The sequence below is a fragment of the Cupressus sempervirens genome, chromosome 10, assembly GCF_028749045.1.
Source record: "Cupressus sempervirens isolate cs-2001-9-10 chromosome 10, ASM2874904v1, whole genome shotgun sequence".
NCBI classification, from domain to species: Eukaryota; Viridiplantae; Streptophyta; class Pinopsida; order Cupressales; family Cupressaceae; genus Cupressus; species Cupressus sempervirens.
This window is the reverse complement of record NC_143127.1, coordinates 503,143,929-503,171,863: the sequence shown is the minus strand read 5'-3', so window position 1 is coordinate 503,171,863 and position 27,935 is coordinate 503,143,929. Positions and strand designations below refer to the sequence as shown.

The following is a 27,935-nucleotide window of genomic DNA, read 5'->3' as shown; positions in this document are numbered from 1 at the left end:
AGACAAACATGGCAATCGCACACCCTAGTCCCTCTTGAATTCTTTTTATCTTTTGCCCGAGGTGTGACATATTGGAGAAGAGATTTTTTCCTATTAAAAGGACCCTTTGCAAAATTCTTCATAATGGTGGAAGGGCATTTAAACAAACCAGATTTAGGATTAGGTTTTTTCCTAGTCTCACTACTAGCAACATCAACCCCAACTACTTTTTCTTCTTCACTACTACTACTCGTACTCCCACTGCTACTCATTGTGCTTTGTTTTGACTCTTGAAGTTTAAATATGCAATAGATAAATGAGCTGAAACAGTGAAAAAATAATAAAAAATTCAGACTTTGCAAGCTGCAAATTAATTTAAAAAATGATAGATGGAAGCATAAAGAGTTTCATACTTGGTGCACAAAATAAAAGATCAAACCCTTGGTCAAGCTCTTGGAAGCAAAAATATCACCTCCTCTTCTTGCAAAATGAAAACTCTAGCCAGTTGCAACACAAAATGAAAACCAAGCAAATGAGAAAACAACTAAAATGTGTTGAGTTTAAACCTTTTAGGGCATTTGGAGGGGTGGGCCCCACCTATTTGACCAACTTGGAGGCTTTAAAGTATTTTTTTATGTTAACTTTCATTAATTTTTGGCAAACAAAAACGGGGACGGTCGGCCATACATGGTACGGTCGGGGGATGTCTAGACGTCCCCTTTTTGTACCGGGATGGCTGGCTGTCCCCCTTTTTTTCCCTCTGGCGTCCCCACGTTTCCGAAACGTCCCCTGCATTTTTTGAGTTTTTGGGGATGGCTGGGGGACATCCCATACCTGTCCCCCCATCCTTGGGACGTCCTCATCCCTGAAATGCTAGGTTTTAGGCCGGGTACGCATCCCTAAGGAACATAGTTGATAATGCTTCATTGCTCCATTTGACTTGTTCTTGCAAAAGGGTTAGTAGCACATGCGAAGTGTTGAAACATATATTCATACAATTTAATCGATAGAAAGCAATTCATCACACTAATTAATTCTTGCGTATGTAGGACAGTTGGCTGCACGAAACATACCCAATAAAACTTAGAACAAAAGACAGCGAATTCATTTATACATATATCACTGATTTATATTATGATAATGAGTTTTATCCATAATTTTAAAGCATTATAATCCCACAGTTTGAAACATCAAACCAAAATAGGTATAGGCATATGTCAGTTTATATAGAAGATTTTTCATAAAGTCTTTTGGGAAATAATCATAAAAACCTTAGTGCAAAGCCACTAATGATGCATCTCATATTGCAGGGCTCTTTTTGGGAGAAGTTATTAGAATTCGTGGTTTGCATCTTAGCATTGACATGGATAGAGATTAAAATTTTGTAGGGCACTTTTGGTGTACTTTGTGGAAGAAGTTGGGCACATAATTGTCTTTACTTCATTATATCACCCTCAGACTGATGGCCAAACTAAGGTACTGAACAAATCTCTTGGCAACTTGTTAAGATGTTTAATCAATCAACATGGACAAAGTTGGGATATGGTCATTAGTCAAGCATAATATTTTTAAAATGATTCTATCAACAAAAGTACTGGAAGAAGTCCTTCTGAAGTGGTGTATGGGACACATCCAAGGGGAATACTAGGGTTAAGATATCTCAATGGCATAGAGAAGAGAAGTGCCCAAGGAGATGATTTTGCTCTCACCATGAAATACATTCATGACAGGGTCAAGGAAGTATTGGAGAAATTGGTAGAAAAATATAAGTCCAAGTGAGATGAGATGAAAACATATGTTTAATACAAGGTGGGAGACTTTGTAATAACCTATTTGAAGAAAGAGAGGCTTACTAAAGGACAACCTACCAAGATTCTAAAGAAGAAGATTGGCCCTTGCAAAATGTTGCATAAATTTAGTTCCAATACATATGAAATTGATTTACCACCAAGCGTAGAAATCTCACCCATTTTCAATGTTTGTGACTTTTTCCCTATTAGGTTACCGTGGATGTTGGTTGTAATGAATAAGATGAAGTTGAGTGGCTCAAGAACCTTCTTCCTAATGAACTATTGAAGCTTGAGAAGATTTTGGACTCCAAAGTGCTTAAGAGGACTAGAAACCAAACATATAAGGAGTTCGTTATGAAGTGGGGTGGTTTTCCTAATGAGGATGCTACTTGGATGACAGAAGATGACATCATCAAATATTGAACCACTGTTGCTTCTTTGCTTCCTCAAGGGATAGGCTTTTTTCAGCTGAGGGTTATGGTGCAAAGAACCTAAGGGTTTGAACTTTGAATGACCCTTAAGATCCTTTTGGTACCTTGAAGATGCTTTGTGATGTAATCAAGTCTTGTATGTTCAATGAGGATTAATAAGGCCAATAGAGCCAATATTGTGTTTGTAATGCATTAGGACTCATGTGGTCAAACTTGGTCAATGAACGCCCTAGGCTTACAGAAGAGGGTCAGATATTTGGTGTACATTTGGGTTGTTTTGGGGCAATTCTTCATTTTCCAAATTAAGTTGTTAGGAATTGCAATTTTTGAGGTATGTTGTCAAAGTTGACAATGTTGTCAATGTTAAGTGACAATGTTGTCAATGTTGTCAACATTGACAAAATGAAATAATTATGTAACCCAAGGGCCAACTAATTTGAATTTCGGTTGGAACTAGTTGGGATAGTTTCTATAGGAAGGTATAAGTCCCAAATGGTTGATAAACAATGTAACTTGATGATTTGGATGAAATGAGAAGGTGTTTTGGACTGTTCAATTCAACTTTCATTGACAATTTCTCTATTTTCTACAATTGTATGTGATGGAGCCCTAAATTAGGACCTCCATTTATGTTCCTTCTCACATCCATTTTTGTTTTCAATTCTATCATCAACACAATGAACAGATTGGCTTGGGATAGATGATCAATGTATCCTTGATTCCAAGCTAGTTTGTAATCTGCTTAGCTCTTTTAAGTTCCATCATGAAACAGTTTAAAATCTAGCAGCTTGTGACATTTCCATCTGAAGTCTCTTGTTTGCAAAATCTGAAACAATGGTAAATTTGACAGTCTTTAACTCAATACACAGGTGCTCTTGTTTCCCCTGGAAGTTATTGGCCTGCCCTCTCTATAAGGCGCTTTCAGTTGTTGTTTCATTTAATCCCTTATCATGATCTTGTGCTTATTGAGTATGACCTTATGGGATATTATAATCTATCCTTTAATTGTTAAATATCAGTGACAAGTTTGAAGTCACCAGCATGTACATCAATTCCATAGCAGTCAAAAACAAAGTCAATAGATATATACACAATGAAGATACAGTTAAAAACATTGCAGTGATGCAGATACAAATTAAACAGTTGGAGCAAGAGTTGTAACATGCACAACACATGCAGAAGGCTTCCTATTAATCCTTTGCAACACCACCACAAAGATTCAACAACTTGCATGCTTCTGAAAGACCTGATCATACCAGTAATTTGGAGTCCACCTATATCTGCAATGGTGGTCAAAGTAGTAGTTCAGTTTCCCCAGTGGTCTCTTTTGCAAAATGTATTTGTGAATCTAGAAAATGTTCAATTAGTTGTATCTGGAAAACGCCAATCTCATCTTGGTCAGCATATCATTAGTTGAAGAGCATAATACTAGATTTGTATCATGTTATGCAGTATCTTCAGCACTTATGAAACAATGCAAGTGCAGAGTGTAAGGACGGATAAGATCCCATCCTTTCCAAGTGTTGGAGCTTACTACAAATTTAAATGTGTATGTTGTGTGAGTTCAGAAGAAGTGTCTGTTAAAACTATCGAGCAAGACAACAATAAGAGCCAAAACACATCAAATGAGAATCATTGAAGCAATTAGAGAGAATTTGTGGTGGTCAAAATAAAAGTTTTCAGGCAATGATGGGAATATTCAACTCTGTAACAAAGAAAAGTATGGACAGTCATCGAGTAAGGATCTAAATTGAAAGAAGGTTTCTAAGTCAAAAATAAAACATATGGGTATACAATGAGAAGATGATAGAAACATGAGCAAAGAGTAAGCTATACGTGAGTTTCCAGTTAAGCACACAATATCGCAAGTTCATACTAAGCGCACAATATGAAAAACCATAAGGCAGCGATAATATGTATGGAGTCATTGGTTGCTGTGAACTAAGTCACTACAGACAATGGTGAACTTGAATAAGAATGGAAGAATGGTATCCGCAGTTTATTGATCATATAACAGCCGGAGGACCATGATCAACGACATGCACAAAAAGGAAAAATGTATAAATAAATCCCAATTAAAAGGATTAAAAGCTTTCCTTTCCTTAACCAACAATTTATTGCTAATGGATATCATCATGAGTATTTAAGTTTCGAAGGCCTGAATAGTTAGTAGCGACAAAACAATACTATCACTATAAATTAAAAAGATTAAATCCTTCATTAGAATTTGCGATAAGAGTAAAGAAGAATGATTTAAAAGTGTGAGAGACATGAATTTTCATTTTGAAAAGTTACATTTCCATATGTAATTAAACATATAAATAAGGAATCATTCTCCAAGAGCATAACATGATTGATATATTTGGAAAAAGAGTTATAAAAATACTCAGATCTTGTAAGGAGGAGAATGAATTATAAGGCATGGCTTGTAATATAGATTTTAAACGTTATATTTTAATAATAAATAAAAATCCTTTTGTTTATGTATATCTAAAATGCAAAGAGATTAAAATTACAAATTGGATTTGTCCTTAATAATAGTAAGAGGATTATTAAATTATTTTGCTAAAGCTTTTGTCTTTGATATTTTCCGCATTCTGTGTTCAACAAACAAGGACAGTGTGAACTATGAATATGTTTCCTCGTCTCTAGCCAATCAGACTTCCCACCTAATAAGTTAAATTCCTTTTGGCTAATGTAGAATTGCATATAAAAATTATCTTTTGCAAAACTCAGGAGTAATTGATGATATTTTGGATGAACATTGTCTCATAAAGTTGTACGCAATAGTCTTCATTGTGATCGACTCTATTTCCCAAACTAGCAATGAAACTAGTCATTTAAATCATTGGAATTTAATTATTGGATTTATAGTTGAAGTCAAAAATCTATATACTTCGTTCTTGCAAGCATCCAATCAACTTTTGATAACCTTACATAAATATTCAATCAGTTCAAACACTCGCCATTCAACTTTATTTTGATCAAGGATTTTGCCAACCGGAGAACTCACAAAGTTAAATTCGCCATAGGAAACTTTGAACTAGGTGAATCAAGCTTAACAGTGAAGGTTTACTTGCCTAGGTGTGGTGAAGCTTGAAGTGTAGGGAAAGTATTCCTGTTCGCTGGCCAAAATTGATTGTGGAATCCTATTGGAGAATTGGCAAGCTCTTGGATTTCCAATCTGTGGTTTTGAGAACCAATAGATTGGAAACTCTGCTGGGTAGAGTTGCTCGCAACAAGTGTTGTGAAGTTATCCAAAATTTCAAATTTCACAGATCAAAATAAAAAAGTAATTGTGTCAATTTGTTTGGAAGCGTTCTCTACTGGAAGCTAGAACTCATAGGATCAACAAATCAGTACATTCCTCGAAAGAGGTGATGACTCTATTCAATAAGATTTCAATTGGTAACTCTGATGAGGGAGAAGACTCAAAAGGAAATGGTGGATAGCTTTTTCAAATGTATCAATCATTTCAAAGAAAGTCTTTTATTCTAGATGGCATTAGGCCATTAGATTTCAGAAATTTTGGTTGTAAGCCTAACAAGTTGTCCTCTTGTCCCCAAAACTCTCAAAACTTATACCAAAGTTCCATGGAGAATTGGATGAATCTGCACTTAAACATTTGGATGGATTTTATACACTTATAGACGATTATGAGATTTGTGTAGAAGATTAGGTGATGAAATTGTTTGTCAGGATGTTAAAAGACAATGCGAAACAAGCATATGAATCATTACCTATGCAATGTATCTCATCTTGGAAGGATTTTGAATAATGGTTCTTATTTTAACTTCATTATGCAAGCAAGAAAGATAATATGTATGAAGACCAAAGCTGCAACATGGAAGAGGATCTTAACATGTCTCCACTTGATGCCTTTTTCAATCCAGAAAGATATGAAGGCGAGACATCGACACATTTATTCACAAGGTTGGTAATCATTTATCATGAGATACCATCAAACCTCATGCCTCAATATGAGGGATTTCTAAACAAACTTTTTTGGGTTGGGAATCTCACCAAAGCTGATGTGAAGCTTCTTTGTCAGATATTAGAAGAAGATGATGAATACAATGAAAGATATACCAAAGTGATACAAGAACATAGCAAGGTTTCAGATTTGAATGGAGAAGAACTTTTTGGACAGTTTGAGGAAAGATTTGTCCATGATGATACTTGTATGACATCAAATATCAATGAATGTAAAAATGAGGAAGAGGATTCTCTCAGCATGGAAGAAATATCAACTTTTTTAGACAGAATATCATTAACATATAGAGAGAAACGGTCCAATTTTTGTCTCAGTTGATCATGGTAAACAAGTTGATGGATCAGCACATACTCAGGGGGTATTAGACGAAGGAGAGAATAAATTTCAAGAGTCAAATAGTGGAGATGGAGTAGAAAAACATATAGCATATGAACAAGGGGAAGTAGAAGAAGATATCTTTGAGTTATCTATGCTCTTGAATCCATTATTTGAAGAGGATTTTCTATGCAATCAAGTCCATCAGCATCATGATGAAGACAACATGCCTAATGATAATGTTGAAGATGATGAAATTGAAAATATGTGTGGGCAAGTGCATTAAAAAAGTGAGGCTTTCATTAGTACATCTTGTGAACAAAGATTAAAACAAACACGTGAAGATGAGATTGAATCAGGCAGGCATAATGAGGAGAATGTGTTGAATAATAGTTCTGAAAATTTTCCAAGTGTTCCATCTGATCATATTATTGATAAAAGTGAAGTAATACTTCCTAAATATGAGTTATCTTAAAACCTTCTTGTGAGGAGAAACATTTGGAGTACAGAACAAATTGTGTACAAGAGGACAATCAAGGAAGGAAGACTTGTTTAGATGCTTTTGTAACTAATCACATGCATGATTATAGGGATCCTCCATTTAACAAAGACCATAATGCACCTGTTGATCTCTCAATGGCTAAACATAAGTCAGATACCAAAAATTGTATTAATGAAGTGGATCCAATGTGTACTATCCATAAGAATGGTGCATCTACTACAAGTTTGAAATATGGACAGCAAACCAAAATGATGAAGGGAAATCATGCTAAGATCACGAGGAATAACCTATTGTGGGATCAAAATTGGGTGTTTGATAGGGGGAAGGAGCATTGTTCACTTTTTGAGGGGTACTCTGCATCAGGTTAAGCATGGGTACCTTGTCGATTATGCCTACAAGGAGCATATGTCCTTAACAAGAGTCACTGATGGAGCCCTAAATTAGGGCCTCTGTTTATATTCCTTCTTTCATCCATTTTTGTTTTCAATTCTATCATCAACACAATGAACGGATTGGCTTGAGATAGATGATTAGTGTATCTTTGATTCCAATCTAGCCTCTAATCCGCTTAGCTCTTTTAAGTTCCATCACGAAACAGTTCAAAATCTATCATCTTGTGACATTTCCTTTTGAAGTCTCCTGTTTGCAAAATCTGAACTAATGCTAAATTTGACAGTCTTCAACTCTACACTCAGTTACTCTTGTTTCGTCTGGAAGTTATTGGCCTTCCCTCTCCAAAAGGCACTTTCAGCTGTTGTTTCATGCAATCCCTTATCATGATCCAATGCTTATTGAGTATGACCTTATGGGATATTATAATCTATCCTTTAATTGTTAAATCTCATCGACAAGTCTTAAGTGACCAGCATGTACTTTAATTCCATAGTGGTCAAAAACAAAGTCAATAGATATCTACTCAGTGAAGATACAGCTGAAGACATTACAGTGACGCAGGCACAAATTAAACAGTTGAAGCAAGAGTTATAACATGCATAACACATGCATAAGGCTTACTATAATTCCTTTGCAACACCACCACAAAGATTCAACAACTTGCACGATGATTCTGAAAGACCTGATCATACCAGTAATTTGGAGTCCATCTATATCTGCAATGGTGGTCAAAGTAGTAGTTCACTTTTCCCAGCAGTTTCTTTTTGCAAATGTATTTGTGAAGGTGGAAAATGTTCATTAGTTGTATCTAGAAGACATAGTTTCCTCCTGCTCATCATATCATTAGTTGAAGAGCATAATACTAGACTTGTATCATGTTACGCAGTATCTTCAGCAGCTATGAAATGATGGAAGTGCAGAGAGTAAGGACGAATAAGATCCCATCTTTTCCAAGTTTTGGAGGTTACAACAAATTAAAATATGTATGCTGTGTGAGTTCATCAGCAAGCTCTGTTAAAAGTATTGAGGAAGACAACGATAAGAACCAAAACACAACAAATGCAAATCATTGAAGCAATTAGAGAGAATTCATGACAGTAAAAATAAAAAATTTCAGTCAATGACGGGAATATTCAGCTCTCTATCAAAGAAAAGTATGGACAATCATCGAGTAAGGATCTAAATTGAAAGAAGGTTTCTAAGTCAGAAATAAAATATATGGATATATGATGAGAAGATGATAGACAACATGAGCAGAGAGTAAGCTATATGTGAGTTTCCAGTCAAGCACACAATATCGCAAGTTCATACTAAGCGCACAATATGAAAAACCAGAAGGCAGCAATAATATGTATGGAGTTGTCGGTGGCTGTGAACTCAGTCACTATAGACAACAATGGTGAACTTGAATAAGAATGGAAGAATGTTATCCGCAGTTTATTGATCATATAACAGCCGGAGGACCATGATCAACAACATGCACAAAAGGGAAAAATTTATAAATAGAGACCAATTAAAATGATTAAAAACTTTCATGTGCTATTACCAACAAGTTATTGCTAATGGATGTCATCATGAGTATTCAAGTTTCGAAGGCCTGAATAGTTAGTAGCGACAAAACAATACTATCGCTATAAATTAAAAAGATTAAATCCTTCATTAGAATTTGCGATAAGAGTAAAGGGGAATGATTTAAAAGTGTGAGAGACATGAATTTTCATTTTGAAAAGTTCCATTTCCTTATGTAATTAAATATATAAATGTGGAATCATTGTCCAAGAGCATAACATGATTGATATACTTGGAAGAAGAGTTATAAAAATACTCATATCTTGTAAGGAGGAAAATGAATTGTAAGGAATGGCTCTATAATATAGATTCAAACATTATATTTTAATAATAAATAAAAAGCTTTTTGTTTATATTTATCTAAAATCCAAATAGATTAAAATAACAATTTGGATCCATCCTTTGTGGTCAATATGAGGATTATTGCATTATTCTGCCACAGCTTTTGCATTGGGTATTTTCTGCATTCTATGTTCAACGAACAGGGATGGTGTTAACTATACATACATTTCGTCATCTCTGGCTAATCGAACTTCCCACCTAAGAAGTTAAATTCCTTTTGGCTAACTTATAATTGCATATAAAATGGATCTTTTGCAGAGCTGAGAAGTAATTGATGATATTTTGGATAAATATTATCTCTTAAAGTTATATGTAATAGTCTTCATTGTGATTGAGCAAAGGAACTAGTCATTTAAATCATCGGAATATAAATATTGGATTTATAGTTGAAGTCATAAATCTATACACATCCTTCTTGTAAGCATCTAATCAACTATTGATAACCTTATATAAATATTCAATCAGTTCAAACACTTAGTTTTCAACTTTATTGTTATTGAGTTCAAGGATTTCACCAAACATAGAACTCGCAAAGTTAAATTTTCCATAGAAAAATTTGAACCAGGTGATCGGGGTTTAAAGTGAAGGTTTACCCGCCGAGATGTGGCGAAGCCCAAAGTGCAGGGGAAGTATGCCCATTCGTTGGCCATAACTAATTGTGGAGTCGTGTTTGAGAATTGACAAGCTCTTTGATTTCCAATCTGTGCTTTTTAGAACCAACAATACAAACAACCACTAATTGGTAGATTATATCAATTGATATGAGAGTCTAGCCCTATGAATAAACTTCCATTTTCAATTGATTTGACTTCAATTGGTGTAAAAATAAGGGAGATCTATCAAATTTAGTGTAGATAGTCTAGAAACCCTGCAAATCATAGCATCCTGAAGACAAATGACCATTTCCTAACATTCTGTAGTTGAATTTGGCCAATTCTCTAGGAAATTTTAGGTCTAAGTGTGTACTATAAGATGCAATTGGTTCTAGAGTGGTCCAAACAAAACCTGAATTTTGAAGTAATGCCCTAGGCTTGGCATGTACAACCTAGGTAGGACGAGAAATTGTGTTGCAGAGGGATCAAAATTTTGTGTGTGTGTGTGATCTAATGATTGGTTTAGTATCTTTAGGCATGGGCAAACATGGAGTTATCAACCTTTTTAAAGGAAAGCCGACTAGTGAAGAGTTCTAACAAACCCCAAGTAAACTAGCCCTATAAGCCTAATTTGCGCATTTTTGTGTTGTCTGAGTCAAAGGCTAAACCCAAGCTTGGATTGGTCATAATTCATAGAACTAAAAGGGTATCCATAAATGCATTTTGTTTGGGCCCTTGTTAAGGAAGTTTGGAAGTTAGAGACAAAGAGTTATTTTGGATGGCTAATTGCTACGAGGTCTCCTAGTAAGTGTATTTGTGCAAGATGGTACTTTGGGCAACTTGTTTTGATTCCAAGGGGCTAGGATGGATCAGTTGGGGTGTTAAAAGTGTAAGAGACATCCACACAAGTCTCTTTGCAAACAATGGTGTCAAGATCCTGATATATGAGGGGTAGGTTGCAATGAATGCCTTTTGGGAAAATGAATGTTTGATGTGAGAAGTTGCATCTCACAAGGTGTGTGAATTGAATAAGGATTTGGTCACAAGTAGGTGAGGTAAGAGCAAGTTCAATGTGTTTTGAAGCCTTTGGTAAGGCCACAGGAGTGGGCAATTGGATGGTGCCAAGTTGAAACCCAAATAAATGCAAACCCTAAAGGATACTTGAAGTAACCTGGGTTACATTACAAATGAGAGCAGGGAGGATATGATGAATAAATGGTCGGGATGATTAACTTAAAGTGGTTTATGTTTTTTGAATAGTTTAATAGATAGTCTAACCATAGTATATGTGTATTTTTCTTAATAGAATGGTCTTATATGTATTGCTCCTATATTGTATATTCCATATTAGTTGCCCACAATTTCATATGTATGGGCATAGCTGTTAAAAAGTAAAGCTTTTGGACCAGGTAAATTATATAGGATGTTCAAGTGGTTGAGTGTAAGGAGGATTCAGCAACACATGTTTTGGTAGTGGAGAATGTAATAGGGAAATGGGGAATATGCCAACGGATAGTGGAAAAATTGTAGTTTTGAATTTTGATATCAATAAAATTTAATACATCACTAATAAAAATAAATAAATAGATTGTACCTTATGTAATGTCCCCATTTTTGGCAAGCTTTTGCAGTTGGATGAGTCAGCTCATCATAGCAGTCCTCGTGAGCCAAAAGTGTGGTTTGAGGATCTCAATGGTGGATTTACTATTTTTAGTAAGTCCAATCTGTGCAGTTTCCATATTTGGCAGTGCAGATGGTGGCATTGTCAGTCTATCATCACCTGCAACGGATGGAGCTCTTTATCACGTGAGCTCATATTTATTATTTAATTATTAAAGTCACATTATTATAATAATAATACTTTATTATAATAATGTCATTTTGTGTTATTATTAAAAAGAGTTGTGTTGGAAAGTTTCTGGAGTTGAGTTCTTTTCGGAAACTTTTGTCAATGAGGGATTATAAATTTGAGCTCATTTCATTGGAGAAAACATCCGATTATCTGATTTGTCATTTTGCTTTTGTTGTATTTGTGACATTGTCTGAGGTTGTCTTTTATGCCCTTGCTGAAGTATAAGGGTTTGATACTGGATTTGTCTTACAATTCGCTGCTGAGGTAAAGCGAATTGAGATCGCTTCTCTACTGTGTTAGCTATTACTGAGAAGTACATTGAGTCCACAAATGAGGTATTATGGATGGTATTCTGATATTTATTGTGCCTTCCATTACTGTTTCTTCTATGGCTGGGAAGACTACTGGTTACTGAAGTGTTTCAAATTCTGCATTAATTAATTAGGAAGTTGTTGTGATGATTTATGGTAACTTTATTGGTCACAAGGAGGCTCCTAATCTGCACATAGATACCTGTATTTCACTGTTGTGGCAAAGACACTTTTGTACATTTGTTGGGCATGAGTCTCCTTTTCTAATTGGTGTTGGTCTGCGAATTGGGATCTGTTATTTGTATTTCTATAAGTCTGAATCTGTTAGATGTTAAGCGTTGGGAAAACCCTGCATTTCCAGGCGTTGGAAATCTGAGAATATTGCCATGAGTCTCAACCCTGAGTGTCCTCTAATAAGCAACCACCTGTGAGCGTTTCAATCTGCAATTAGGCCTATAGCATTCATGTCGTGACCATTGGCTGGATGGCATTCTGTCTGGTGTGGATGCCTGTAATTATCGAGCCCTGATAATTTTCTGCAAACACCTCGAATTCTGTCCATTGGCGAGTTTTTATTTGTCCAATTCTTGGCAGTGTTGCAATGTACAAGGGATTATAAATATGAGCTCATTTCATTGGAAAAAGCATCCGATTATCTGATTTGTCATTTTGCTTTTGTTGTCTTTGTGAGATTGTCTGAGGATGATTTTTATGCCCTTGCTGAAGTATAAGGGTTTGATAGTGGATTTGTCTTGCAATTCGCTGCTGAGGTAAAGCGAATTGAGATTGCTTCTCTACTGTGTTTACTATTACTGAGAAGTGCATTGAGTCCACAACTGAGGTATTGTGGATGGTATTCTGAAATTTATTGTGCCTTCCTTTACTGTTTCTTCTGTGACTGGGAAAACTACTGGTTGCTGAAGTGTTTCAAATTCTGCATTAATTAATTGGAAATTGTTGTGTGGATTTATGGTAAATTTATTGGTCGCAAGGAGGCTCATATTCTGCACATAGATACCTGTATTTCAGTGTTGTGGCAAAGCCACTTTTCTACATTTGCTGGGCATGAGTCTTCTTTGCTAATTGGTGTTGGTCTGCGAATTGGCATCTGTTATTTGCATTTCTAAAAGTCTGAATCTGTTAGATGATAAGCGTTGGGAAAACCGTTGCATTTCCAGGTGTTGGAAATCTGAGAATTTTTGCTGTGAGTCTCAACCCTGACCGTCCTCTAATAAGCAGCTGCCTGTTCAGCGTTTCAATCTGCAGTCAGGCCTATAGCATTCATGCTGTGACCTTTGGCTGGATGGAGTTCTGTCTGGTGTGGATGTCTGTAATTATCAAGCCCTGATAATTGTCTGCAAACGCCTCAAATTCTGTCCATTGGCGAGTTTTTCTTTGTCCAATTTTGGGCAGTGTTGCAATGGACAAGGGCTGACTGTGATTGTCAATACTACAGGGTGACTGGAGGAGTTTTGGAGAAGGCTGTGTTCTGTCATACTGGGCAGTGTGTGTCGTAAATAATCTGCATATTGGATACCTCTTTGTGACAACAGGTTCCTTGAATTCTGATTGAGTTTAGAGGATATTTATTATAGCTGTTATTATTATTCTCATCAATAAAATTTGCAGAAGTTGGGTCATTACTGCTATAAGGTATTTGGCAACCTGATACATTTTTTCTTGAATGGTGCATGCTGGAGTTAATTGATGTTGTATTTACAGCAATGTCATTTCTTTTTCTTTATATACAATGGAAATTCAAGCTATTTACTCAAACAAAGAAGCAGCATCTAATTTACAAACGCTCAGCATAGACAGTATGAATCTGTTTTGGTTTATCTTTAGTGGTAGTAAGTTCACTTGACAAGTGTGTCTAAATTCGAAACGTCTGATCAGTGAGAAGATTGGTAGAATTAGTGTTCACGTAAGCTATAGCCAGGCAGGGTTATTACAGCCTGCAATAACAGTGGTATTCATTTATAGAGGAAACCCCAGGTATTAGAATTTAGAACCACATGAGCCCGTGTTAGAGGCGTGGGATTGTTTAAGAGGTGCAGCATTAGGTGCCAAGGTTCATAATTATCTTTGGATACACCTGTGACATTTTTAGGGTCATAATTGATAGGTGTGATAATTACTGGGCTCTTTGGTTTGCAATTAATTAATTTCCAAATGCATTCTTGATGATTATTGTAAATAATTGCAAATACTTGAATGGAAATAAGAGGAATTCTTGTCAATAGTTTGCAACATATAGTTTGTATGAAAACTGTATGACAAAATGCCTCTGAATAGTTTGGTTCATTTTCAGAATCATACATCTGCCAAGTTTTTGTTTTAATGTCTGTTCTATGTATGAATGAAGTTAAGAGATACAAAATCGGTTTCGAGCTTACAAGTGTTTGATAAAAAGCTATGTATGAGTTCAAGACATTGCAAAATAATGAATACCTGACAATTATCAAAAGAAGTTGAGTTAGAGCCAGCGGGATTCTTACACATCCACAAAAGACCAAAACTAATGAATCAGATTAATCAATCAAATAGTAAATATTAAATGTGTAATAGTTTTGGTGAAGCTTGATTTTAACAAGCAAATCATGGGCACAGAGAACATAGTGCCTGCATCAACCTACATAGATTTTTCTTCAAATTGTATGCGTGTGTCTCTCTCGGACCTCAAACTCCTAAATAGATTGATTTATCATATGTGCTTCTTCCTTTTTTTTTCCAAGTTTCTTAATCCTTGAGTCCCTATGAAAGGGATTTAAATATTTGGAGTTATACTCACCACCATTGTCAGACCTCAAATTCTTAATTTTCTTATTTGCTTGATTCCCTGCAATAGGTTTAAACTTTTGGAACTTTCAGAGACCTCATCTTTCATTTTCATGAAGTGAATCTTGGTTCTAGTAGATGAATCTTATATAAATAGTTATGCATAAACAAAGCTACTAGCATGGATGTACGTACCTTTAAATTAATCAAATCAAGAATCCATCTTGATCTGCAATCTCTATTTGGGTAAACAGAATTCATGTTATTTTTGAGTGTGCAACCTTTGTGTACTCTTTCTCTCTGTGCCTAATTGTATCCAAATTGGTTTTCTTGTCAAATAAAATTACCCCAAAGCTTTTGCAAAGTAGGAATACTCTAATGAGTGTGGACAGATTGAACAAATCTGTCCCAAGATGGAAAGAACTCTTTTAAAGCACAGAGAACAGCTCATTATCCTCAACCTTCACTGCAATAATAGTGTTATCTTGAAGCACGATGATATTGATAAGGTAATTGACCATTGCTTTGCACCTACATCACTCGTGTGGCATTGAAATTATTTATTTACTAAACTAATTGGAAGGTATACCTTGAGCAGTTGTTGGAGATACAAGCTGAAAGTTTCAACTTTGTACCACCTTAAAATTTTAATTACTATGTGACGATATTTTACCATGTGATGATATTGATTTGTTTCAGTATTTAAATGATCAGTGAGCCTCATTTGGTACTTAATTCCATAATGAAGTTGATATATGATGTTTGCAGGACTGATTTACTGGAAAGTAATCCTGAATTTGTCAACAATAGTTACTTGAATTTTATGAAGCCCTCTCATGGGATGGCTGGGTAATGCATCTTTAAAGTTAAAAAAGATGTGCTGGTTGGGACTTTGACTCCTAATATGTCATTTTGGTGCTGCTAAATAATGCAAAAGTCCTTTCGAATTTTTGTTGGTGAATAACCTAGACAGTGAGGTATTTAATGACTTGTTAATCTCAGAGATTCCCAAATTTTCTAAGATCACATTTAAAGATAGCACAAATTGTTCTAGAGGAAGCTATGCAGCTTCTCCAAATGTAATCGTTTGCGAACATGACAGGGGACACATTGTTATACCTTTGGAATATTTTTTTGCTTGTATAGAAAACATTGAGAAATAAAGGTAGTAGTTTTCCACAACCCTTAGTTTTACTTGCTGCTGTTTTTCTGAAGTCATTGTGTGTGTGTTTGTTTTCGCATGAATGTTTTGATCACACTCCATCGTCCATCATCTGGATGATGGAGAGCTTAAAGAACAGAAGAAAAAATCGTTTATCCCTCTATTATCATGATGGTGGATTACAAAGTGTGATCGGAATGTTGATGCAAAACAACACACACACACACACAGTTTCTTCCAGGAACAGAAGTAATTAAAATATTGAGAATGTTTTGTTTATAAGAAAGAACTCGAAGTGATTTCTTATATAAGAAAGTAAAGATTAGTCGCAGATGTTTCTTCAAATGTTCTAATTTGAGAGGTCTGTACCTTGGGACAAACACCATCACAAAACAGAGACAACAAACTCAATACAGAGGAGACAAACATAACTATATTAGTGAAGATGTATTATTATTTGTTTATTTCATATTCAATAGGGTGCTAAATTGCAATGCACAATAGGCAACATAATTTGATGTACTGTATTTAGAATCGAAATGTTTGCAAAAATTATTAAAAATAATGTAGCTTAAGTATCAAATGGTGCATCATTCGTGAAATTGGTTGTATGTTTAATTTTCTAAATACATAGCCTCATAGAAATATTTCCTTTTGAAAATCCTATTGTATAATATGTATTATTCCTAACATGGTTCTTGAATTTCTATCAAGCCCAAGTCATTCTTTTGAATGAGAAAGTCTCGCATTTTTTTGTACTTTGTTCTTGCAACATCTTTTGATTTTTAAATCTAAAAATTCATTGTATTTGATTTTATTCTATTATTTTACTTAATTTTAAAAGTTATTAAGTTTTTAATTAACACAAAAATTCACAATAACATTAGTTTTAAATGTTTTAGTTTAAAATTTTTGACCAATGTTTAGCATTTAGCATTTAAGCTAATCAATTATGTCATTCATAGGGCCCTTTAGTGGATAATCTCATTTCTCTTACATTTTCTTTGAAGTGTCATCTATAGAAATACTATAAAAATTTCTCATTAGTTTCTATTAATTGTATATGGATAGGTGTTTGTTTAACATATGCAAAGGATTTTGTTTTGAACAAAGAAAAGACACCATGGAAGAAAGGAAGAGATGTGTGGTGGCAGGTAAGACAATTTTAAATTATTTTTTTCAGGTTTGAATAACATGATTTTTGATGTTCCCTCTGCGAAGGAAGATTTAATAAATAGATGATAATATTAAATATAAGTAGTTAAATAATAATAAATTTATTATTAACATCATATTGATATATTATTAATAAAAGATAATTAGGTAATAAAAGATATAATTGATGATAGATATAATAATATAGTACAATATTATAATGTAATATATTAATAAAACATATATATGGTAACATATCCAAATACCATAACACAATTAGATTCAATACATATTTTTATTATTTTATCCATAATCGCTTTTGACTGGATCTTTGAGCTAGTGAGGTCACATTTGGGGGACCTCATCCCCGTGGAGATAGTTTTATGGCTCTCAAGGCATTAACACCTTTGAGATTAATCATATTTCTTTTTTGTCAACTCTCCTTGTCACTTTGTTTTCCTTATCCGTCCATTAACATCTTATCACTCCATACACCATATCCTCAATCCATCTCCTTATATCTCCCTCAACAACAACTTTCCTTATATCTCCCTTGGCGGTCCACCCTTATATCTCCTCTCTCCTTATGTTTCCCGTATGATGGCATAGATAGACACCTTATGTCTCCCCTCACCATGCACACCCTTAATGACCCATCATGACACCCATCAAACCACCAATCCGTCCCAGATCCACATTGGTAGAGCACATAACACATCTAGTCTTCTTCATCTCTCATCCACGGCATTGGGCCACGAGTTATCGTTAACTCCAATGGTGGCATCATGTAGATACCTCATTTTGGTGGAGACATTAATAGTTTTTCCATCAACAACATTGATTTTCGATCCTTTCTTCTTTTCTTCGAGTGATTGTTTAAATTGCTAATTGGCACCACCATTCTTCATGCATGCATGAGCATCTTTCAACTAACTCCATTGGGGGAATTCAAACAAACAACCAACCAATTAATAGGGCTTGCAATTGTAATGTCTACTTTTTAGCATGGCCATGAGAGTCGATGGATTCAGTCTATCATTAGGTCTGTGTAGGTTGATATTGGTGTTTGGAGGACCTTGTTGAGGGTTATGGCTCCATTTGGTGGGACTTACTATTTATAGTAATTCAACGAATGGTTCTGATGAGCTCAGATGAGTTAGAGGAGTTAAATGATGGTCTCACTTTTTATTTCTGGCTTCTGGTTTGGGCTCCAAGAATCTTAAAGGGAGTGTCTATTTTTAGTGACCTTGTTAGGTTCATTAATCGTTTTTCTTCATTAGGACCACTCATGTGCTGTCAAATTTCGATTTTGATGCTTCATCATTTTCACAAGACAGGTGAATTATGATTATTATTTAAATAAATATATGAAATTTGCTATTTTTGTTGGCCACCTTAGTGTCATAGCTTGTTGGGACTAGGTTGAGAAGTTATAGATCTTGGGCATAGGAAACAATGACCTTGTGTGTTAGAATATCATAATATTGATGAAAAGGTCATTTTTGGAGCCAAAGGGAGTTAATGAATTATATTATTCGAATTTGTGCCCAAGTATAAAGCAAAGGAATTTAAGTGAAAAATGTTGTAATGTCCCCTTTTCGGGTCCATTATTATAGATGATATTTAATTGACTTACAATATTAATAGTAGTTAAATGATGATAACAATTGGGTTTGAGATTGATAAAAATGGAGGTGGTCATATTTCAATTATAAACAAGAGCTCTTAGAGAGCTTGTCCCTGCCCGTGCAAGGGTTAGAAGGTGAAAAATGCATAGATAATGTTGTATAGCACTAGATTAATAGCTAAGAGAGAAGACATAAAGATAAGATTAACACTTTTTTTTAAAGTAGAAATATTTTACTATGTAAAAAATATATTTATTAAGAGAATATAAAGATTATATATTAATTTTTAATAGAGTTCACTTCGTTTCTTATCCTAACATGAAGTAGTCACTATATAATTGTTTAGTTAGTTTTTATTTTGATGGTTTGAATTTAATATATAGTTTAACTCAATTTTAAAAATATATATTCACTCGAAAATCACACAGTTAAATCCTGATAGCAATATCACAATTTGACTTGCTGTGGAAATTATCTCCTACTTATCAATATATATTCAATTATTAAAAAAAATGATAACAACAAAAATACATTCATTCATATTTTTTTGCGAAGGAATTTTTTACAATAATGATTTTCTAATATTTTAAAAATTGAATTCAGATACTAAATATTATAATATGCTATATTTTCCATTAAATGTAAGTATTTACAAACTCACATCATTTATATTTAACATTTCATAATACAAACTTCTCTAATAAAAAATAAGAATTATGTTTCTCTAATTTATTATAATTAAGAATACCTAAAGTTTTTAAGTTTTTTTTATGGTTTGAATTTAATATATAACTTAAAACTCAATTTAAAAAATATGATAATGACAACAAAAGTACATTAATATTTTTGTGCAAAGGTCCTTTTTACAATAATGATTTTTTGATATTTTTAAAATTGAATTTAGAGACAAACCTATAATATATTATATTTTCCATCAAATGTAAGTATTTACAAACTCACATCATTTATAATTTACTTTTTACAATATAAACTTCTTTAATAAAAAATAATTATTATATTTCTTTAATTTATTATAATTATCTGTAATTTAAATTATAATAATTAGAAAAAAATTAATGGAAAACATAGTGTTTTGATATAATGAATACCTTACGTTTTTGTTATAAACCAATTGTAAATCTTGCTAATAGCTCAACATTATATTGTCCGCTCCTGACATTAACACTAGATATGATTATTACCAACATGAAGCTGAGAAAGTCAGCACGTTGCTAAAGCTTTTAAAAAAATATTAAATCCACTTTGACAGCTTTAAAAAAATTTTAAATCCTATTTTTCTTGCTTTTTTGATTCAGAAAATATGGTAAATGCTGAGGAAAATTGGATCCAACCAATCAAAAAATCAGAATTTCTACAACATAATTCATTTTAAAATTGAACTTTAAAAAATAACACATAGACATTAGTCTTTGTAACAAAAAAAATGTTGAATGGACCAAGGGGGTCTATCGGGCACATTAGTTTCCTGCCTTATATAAGGCAGGGACTAATAGTATGTGAAGATCAAGTCTAATTATAAGAATACTTCAATGCCCAATGTATTACTTAATGAGCTAAATATTGGTATTATATATATATATATAACATTAACATTTACAATAATCATTAAATATCATATCATAATACCTTTAAATGTTAAAATAACACTAAATATCATTTACATACCTTTATTATTAACCTATATGGAATCATGATCACTTTAGGTCCTTTTATGGTCCATCCCTATAATTTCAGATTTTCTCCTGAAATTCCTATTAAATCTCCTACTTTCCATATAGGATGAACATTCTTTCTTCCATAATAAAACCAATCCATACCCTTGCTTTGTATTTGTTGGTGCAATGAGTTTTATATTATTCTCCTTTTTTCATTTTCATGTGACAAGCTCCCTTTTAATGGCCTGTACCTACAACTCCCTTAAGAATCAATATATTGCCACTGGAATGCTTGTATGAATGTCAAATGGAGTGTACAAACAAGACTGAAGGCTGTACGGTATGTTATGGGACACCAAAAGTCTTGTACGGTGGGAGAGAGATGATGTGCGGCTAGTAGTTTGGTTGTACGGAGGTATAAGGGGGCCGTACGATGAAGTGAGAATGGTTAGTGGAGTAGCCATACAGTAGGGACTATGGGGTCCATACAGTGAGCATATGGAGGTTGTATGGTTGGGTTTATGGAGGCTGTATGGTTGGGTATATTGAGGCCGTACAGTTGGTTAGGAGTAGGTATGGCTTAGCTTGGAGGCCGTATGGTGAGTAATGGTAGTTGCGCAGAGTATTGTGAGAAATGGAGGAGGTATGAAAAATAATGATTTCAGATCTGCACTTTAAACTATTAATTCCGAATTCATCAGACAATGCCAAACGAGAATAGAGATTCGAACAAAAACAACCTCCAATTAATAATTGCCAAAAGATGGTACTCCGACTTGCCAGTTCTGAGTGAAGTGTTACAGGTGACGGAATAGGGTGAGGTTTGAATCCCATTGAAACCAGACAAACCAAATAGGGAAGGTCTTTCACTTCCAAAATGGCAAATGACAGAGAGCTCCAATAGGAATTTGCAGTACAAAGAAATAATTTAAATTGCACAGCTAAAGACTACCTATAAGCTGTGCTTAAATACTCGTTGAGGAAGACTTTCCGAGGGTGTACAAAGATGGCCGACGACAACACAAACTATGGAAACAAAACAAAAAATGGGTCCGAGATATATTAAATCTATCGGCTCATTAACAATAGTTTGATTAATAATCTATTTTATGATTGAATATTACTGTCCTCTTGTCCCAAAATTTGCTTGTCCTCAAGCAACCGTAATGCCGTATGCTGTAGAATGTGCTTGCCTTCCTAGGTTGTGTCGTCCAGTGGAAAGTGTTACCAGCATACCAAATATTCCTTCACTGTTCAATTCTGCAGGGTCTTCTCATGTACTTTAATAATCTTTGCTGGTTCCAATATGAGCTTTCCTTTATTGAGTGGCGAAAGGTTTGTAGCTACAGTGACATTCTATCCCATAGCTTTCTTTAAGCAGGAAACGTGAAAAATGTTATGAATATGGCTCCCCTTCGGAAGTTCTAGCTCGTAGGCGACTTCATCGATGCGACGCACTGCACGATAAGGGCCATAAAATTGTGGCTTCAGTTTTTCTTTCCCCTTTTCTTTCAATGAGGATTGTCGGTATGGCTGGAGCTTGAGGTAAACCAAGTCTCCTACTTCAAAACTCCTCTCTATTTGGTGTTTGTCGGCGTACATCTTTTGTTGATTCTGTGCTTGTTGTAAATTTTCCTTCAGGTATCTCAGGATGTCCTGTCCCTCTTGAAGCCAGTCCCTCGCCCTTGGTGTGTGACTGTTTCCTAGAATTGTGTTGATGAAGGAAAGGGGTTCGTACTCATGTGGTATTGTAACAATACTCCCCTAAGTGTATCCATTTGACCCACGCTCGTTGTTGTGCCGAAATGTAGTTCCATAGGTACCCTTTGAGCCATATTTTCACAATCTCCATTTGTCTGTCTTTCTTAGGGTGGTAACTAGTACTTGGTGACAATTCTGTCCCTACCAACTGAAATAGTTCTGTCCAGAAGATACTGATGAATTGTCCATCCCAATCACTAACAATGTTTCGGGGTAACACGTGCAGACGAAAGACTTATTTGAAAAACAAATCGGCAACTTGTGCGGCTTGAAAATCTGAGGGGATGGTGAAGAAATGTGCGTAATTTGTTAGTCTGTCAACCACCACGATACAATCTTTTCCATTCACCTTGGGAAGTCCTGTTATGAAATCTATTGAGATACTTTCCCACTTATGTCTTGGAATTGGCAGAGGTTGTAGTAACCCGATAGGTAGAGTATGTTCGGATTTGTTTTGTTGGTAGACCGCACATTTTCTTACATATTGCAATACGTCTCCTTTAAGTCCTTTTCATGAAAACCTCTCCTTGAGACGTTTGTAAGTTTTGAGGAAGCCTAGGTGTCCTGCCAAGGGTGAGTTGTGTACCTCCTTCAAGATTTTCTGCTTCAATTTGGATTCTGGCACTAAAAATATCTGATTCTTATAGTAAATGATGTCATCCACCACTTTGTACCGATCATCCTGGGTGTTGTCATCCATTAGCTCACAAGAAAACGTGGTTTTGGAATATTCTACCAACCAATGTGCTTTCCAGTCAGCTGAAATCTAGGTTAGTAAGTAGATGGCAGGTTTTCTGGACAAAGCATCTGCAACCACATTGTTCTTTTCTTACAGATATTCAATATCAAAATCAAAGGCCAGAACCTTGCTTACCCATTTTTGTTGCCTCTCATTCAAGTCTTGTTGCTCTAGAAAATATCTCGAACTATTGTGATCCGTACGAACGATAAACTTGGCACCCACTAGATACTGTCAAAACTTGGATAGTACATGTACAATGGCCAACATCTCTTTGTCGTAGATGGAATATAAGCGTTCTGTTTGTGTAAGCTTCCTGCTCTCATAGGCTTATGGGGTGTCTATCTTGCATCAGTATTGCGCCAGTGCCTTCTCCGAAGGTGTTGCACTCCATAGTGAACGGTCGAGTGAAATTAGGTAAGGCAAGCACGAGACAAGTGTTCATTACTTCCTTCAGTTTATCAAAAGTGAGTTGTGCCTTTTCATTCCATTGGAAGGACCCCTTTCTTGTCAGATCTGTTAATGGTGCGTTGAGCTGAGAGAACCCTTTTACAAACCTCCGGTAATAAATGCATAGTCCAAAAAATCCTTGCAACTCCGTGAGTGATTTTGGGGGAGGCCAATCAAGGATAGCCTGAATCTTCTCTTGATGAACTTGAACTCCATATTTACTTACATGTCCTAGGTACAATATTTCTGTTATACCAAATTCACACTTGGAATGCTTGGCGAACAAAGAATGATCTTCATGATCCTTAGGACTTCATCCAAATGCTTTAGGTGCTCTTCCTATGTCCTGCTATAAATAAGAATGTCATCAAAAAATACTAGTAAGTATTTACGCAATTGTTTGTTGAAGATGCGATTTATGCATGATTGGAACATAGCAGGTGCATTTGTTAATCCAAACGGCATGACCAAGAACTTATAATGCCTGTAGTGACAACGAAAGGCCATCTTTTCCATGTCTTCCTCCCTCATGTAGATCTAATGGTATTCGGAATGAAGATCTATTTTTGAAAAATAAATTGTGCCATGCAATTCACCCAGCAACTCATCTATCCTTGGAATGCGATATCTATTTTTTATTGTTTTTTTGTTCAACGCACGGAAGTCCACACATGCGCATTGTCTTGTCCTTCTTTTTGGCCAATACCACTGATGACGCGAAAGGGCTAGAACTGGGACGAATCCATCCTTTCTTAAGCAGTTCCTGAATCGTCTTTTCAATCTCATCTTTGAATTTTTTGGGATGGCAGTACGATATGGTTATGATCGGCTTGGCTCTTGCTTCTAACTTGATAGTATGTTCAAACCCTTGATGAGACGGTATGCGGGGAGGAATGTCTATAAAAACTTTATCATGGTTGCTCAAAATATTCTGGAGATCATCATCTTGGGGAGGTGTTCCTTGCCCTTTTATAGGTTCTGCCGAAACAAAACAATGTGTAGCCTAATCAACGTCATCATGCCGAAAAATTGCCTCCATCCGATGTGCAGAAACTTCCTTCGGACCCTCATTTTCCATTCCGCAGAGAACAACCTTCTTTCCATTGACAACAAAAGTGAAGTCAATCCGTTTGAAACTCCGAGTGTATTCATCGAGTGTCTCCATCCACTGTATGCCTAGAATAACCTCCATGTCATCAAGGTCCACTATGAAGAAATCCTCGGTCACCGTGTGATTCACTATTGTGATACTTAGCTGAGGAACAAAGTGTGTGCAGGGCAGAAGAGTTCGTCTGACTACCTTGACTTGGAATCCTGCGTGTGCCTCCATAGATAGACCTCTTCGTTTCACCAAGGATGAGTTTATGAAGTTCAGAGTGGCTCCGCTATTGAGCAACCGGCTAGGGCCATAGTTCCTCCGTGTTGTACCAATGCTACAATTCTTTTCGTATGGTTCAAACTAACCATGTTGGTGTTGTTGTGGTGTTGGTTGTCTTCGAAGGGTATTTCTTCCTGTTCGTCCACATCATCAAACACGACCTCAATGTAGTGGATCTTTCCTTTTCCAAGGCATCTGTGCCTAGGTTCCAATGGTCCTTTGCAGTTGAAACATAGTTTTTTCCTTTGAAGCTTTTGTCTGGTAGCTTCGTCCACGTATGGCTTTCTCGGGGGAGGTTTGTTATCTTTATCCCTTGGAAACACTGGTAGTTTGGAATGTAAGTAACTTCGTGAGGATGATGCTGTTGATGATGCCATACTCCTTGCCTTCTTAATCGCCTCCAATAGGTGGTAAGATTGAACCCTTTTACCAAACCTTTTAGTGGTTCTGTTAGTCCGTCCATGAAGAGCACTATCCGTCTTCATTCAGAAGTGTCCGTGACCAAAACAAAGAGTTTCTGAAATTCTGCAATGTACTGGTCAACTGATTTGGTTTGTCTCAGTTGTGCCAAATCTTTTAAATTAAGTTCCGGATCTTTACTGTCAAATCAATCTATCAATCTCTCAGTGAATTACGCATAGGTATTTATTTGATCTTGTCCCAATGTGATGGTGCCCTGATGCCACTATTCATGCGCAACTCCCTCCAAGTGTAAGGCCACAAATTTAATTGCTTTTTTTTTTGGCATGAAATTAAGTTGGAAGTAAATATCTGCCTTCATTACCCACGCTTGCACAGATATGGATCCAGATCTGTCAAATGGTGATAGATTTACTTTACTCAACTTCCTCCCAAGATCATCATTAAAATATTTGCTGTTTCCGCCTCCCAAATATCCCATTCTCAAATCTGCGTAATCTTTGTAGGATATATCTTCCTCAAAATTCGCATTTTTCTAGTCTTCTCTTAGTTGTTCTTGCATTTCTTCAAAGGTCGGCTGCTTCCCTCCGAGTGGTGTCTCCGTCTGTGGGGGAAAAGATGGAACGAAAGTTTGAGAGCGTGCTGGATGAGGGTTTTCTTTACCCAACACCGAGTCTGTGCTGTGACCATTTTGTTCTCTGGATATTTTATTGTCTGCCAACTTCTTGAGAGTCTCTTCCGTGAGTCATCGAGTATCATTGATTTGTGCCTAATTCCTTGCAAGTTGTCTCAATAGTGCCACTAGTTTGGCAACTGTGGGTTCTAGTTCGGTAGCCATTATGTCAACGGAATGGGTTCTTCTTCTCTTCCGGCTATAAACTCTCATTCACTGTCCATAGGCTGGCAAGATCGAAGCTCTGATACCACTGTAATGATTCGTACCTACAACTCTCCTAAAATTCAATATATTGCCACTGGAATGTTTGTACGGATGCCAAATGGAGTGTATGGACAAGGTTGAAGGCCGTATGGTATGTTATGGGACACCAAAAGTGTTGTATGGTGGGAGAGAGATGATGTACGGCTAGCAGTCTGGCTGTACGGAGGTATAAGGGGGCCGTATAGTGAAGTGAGAATGGTTACCAGAGTAGCCGTATAGTAGGGACTATGGGGTCTGTACAGTGAGCATATGGAGGCCGTATGGTTGGGTATAGTGAGGTTGTATGGTTGGTTGGGAGTAGGTATGGCTTAGCTTGGAGGCCATATGGTGAGTAATGGTAGTTGTATAGAGTGTTGTGGGAAACGGAGGCACGGAAAATAATGATTTCAGATCTGCACTTTAAACTATTAATTCTGAATTCATCAGACAATGCCAAACAAGAATAGAGATTCGAATACAAACAACTTCATATTAATAATTGCCAAAAGATGGTGCTCTGACTTGCTAGATCCAAGCGAAGTGTTATAGGTGACGAAATAGGGTGAGAGTTGAATCCCACTGAAATCGGACAAACCAAATAGGGAAGGTTTTTCATTTCCGAAATGGTGAACAATAGAGAACTTCAACAAGAATTCGCAGTACAAAGAAATAATCCAAATTGCATACCTAAAGACTACTTACAAGCCGTGCTTAAATACCCGTCGGGGAAGACTTTTCGAGGGTGTACAAAGATGGCCGACGGCAACACAAACTACAAAAACAAAACAAAAATGGGTCCGAGATATATTAAATCGATCAGCCCATTAACAATAGTTTGATTAATAATCTATTTTATGACAGAATATTACATCCCTCCTTTATATTTATTTTATTCTCATCTCTTAGATATTCCCATAGTTCTGTGCCTTGATTTTCCACCCCCTTTTTAATCATTGTGTTGTGGTTTAAATACCACTAACCATCCTTGAAAAATCACGACCGTCAATGAGCAATGCCCGTTCGGTGAGTTTAATATCTTCTTAAAAACTATTTAGTTTATTAATAAGATGTGGATGGTGATTTTTATCACCACTTAGGAAATTAATTAATTATTTAGTTATAGTGAGTCATAGTCCACAACTAGTGTAGTTTTATTATTTAGTTGTCAATAATATTTACATGTTAAATTATATTTAAATATTTGGCTACTAATGTATGTTTGATTTGTTTATGAATCATAATGTGTAATAGCTATTTACATTATATTTAATTATTTATATTAAGTGTAACTTGTCTTATAATGTATATTGTCAATTATTTGCATATTTATATTTTGTAATCAATTAGCTATTACAATATGATTTAGAATTAGGTTCTTAATTTAGAGGGGGATATTACAAATGTTCTCATAAAGACTCTTGGCGTTGAGTGTGAAGAAGAAGCCTTTGCATTGAAATGTTATAAATATAATGCCTTGCAAGGATCGATTCATTCTATTGCTTATGTTATTTAATGTACATTTTGTGTATGGAGATTGAAACAAAGGTTTCAACATTATTGGAGGATTAGAATTCTTCACCATTTCAGTACTTTGAATCTGTGAAACACCAAGTGAATTGTGTTTCATATACTGATATTTGATCTTCATTCTTTCTAAGAATTGAGTGGTGTTGATGTATATCATTCAATCATATCTACTGCGTCATTGGAGGTAGAAGGTTTTTAATTCAGTTTGGGTGTTTCTTTGCTAACATACCACGAGTTTGGTGCCATTTTGAAGAGTTTTATACTGCCAGCA

The 27,935-nt window shown here is 35.5% G+C and overlaps 1 protein-coding gene across 3 annotated transcripts in view; it reads left to right on the top strand.

Moving 5' to 3' along the window:
• Positions 1 to 27,935, top strand: part of LOC149534867 (acetyl-coenzyme A synthetase, chloroplastic/glyoxysomal-like) — a 302,385-nt gene that overhangs the window by 75,085 nt on the left and 199,365 nt on the right. For all 3 annotated transcript variants that reach the window (XR_016357318.1, XR_016357317.1, XM_089805521.1), the window contains exon 6: positions 17,083 to 17,165. Coding sequence is in view for 1 of the 3 variants with exons in the window: in XM_089805521.1 (XP_089661647.1) it covers positions 17,083 to 17,165 (83 nt within the window). In the remaining 2 variants the exon portion in view is untranslated. The remainder of the gene's footprint in view (positions 1 to 17,082; positions 17,166 to 27,935) is intronic.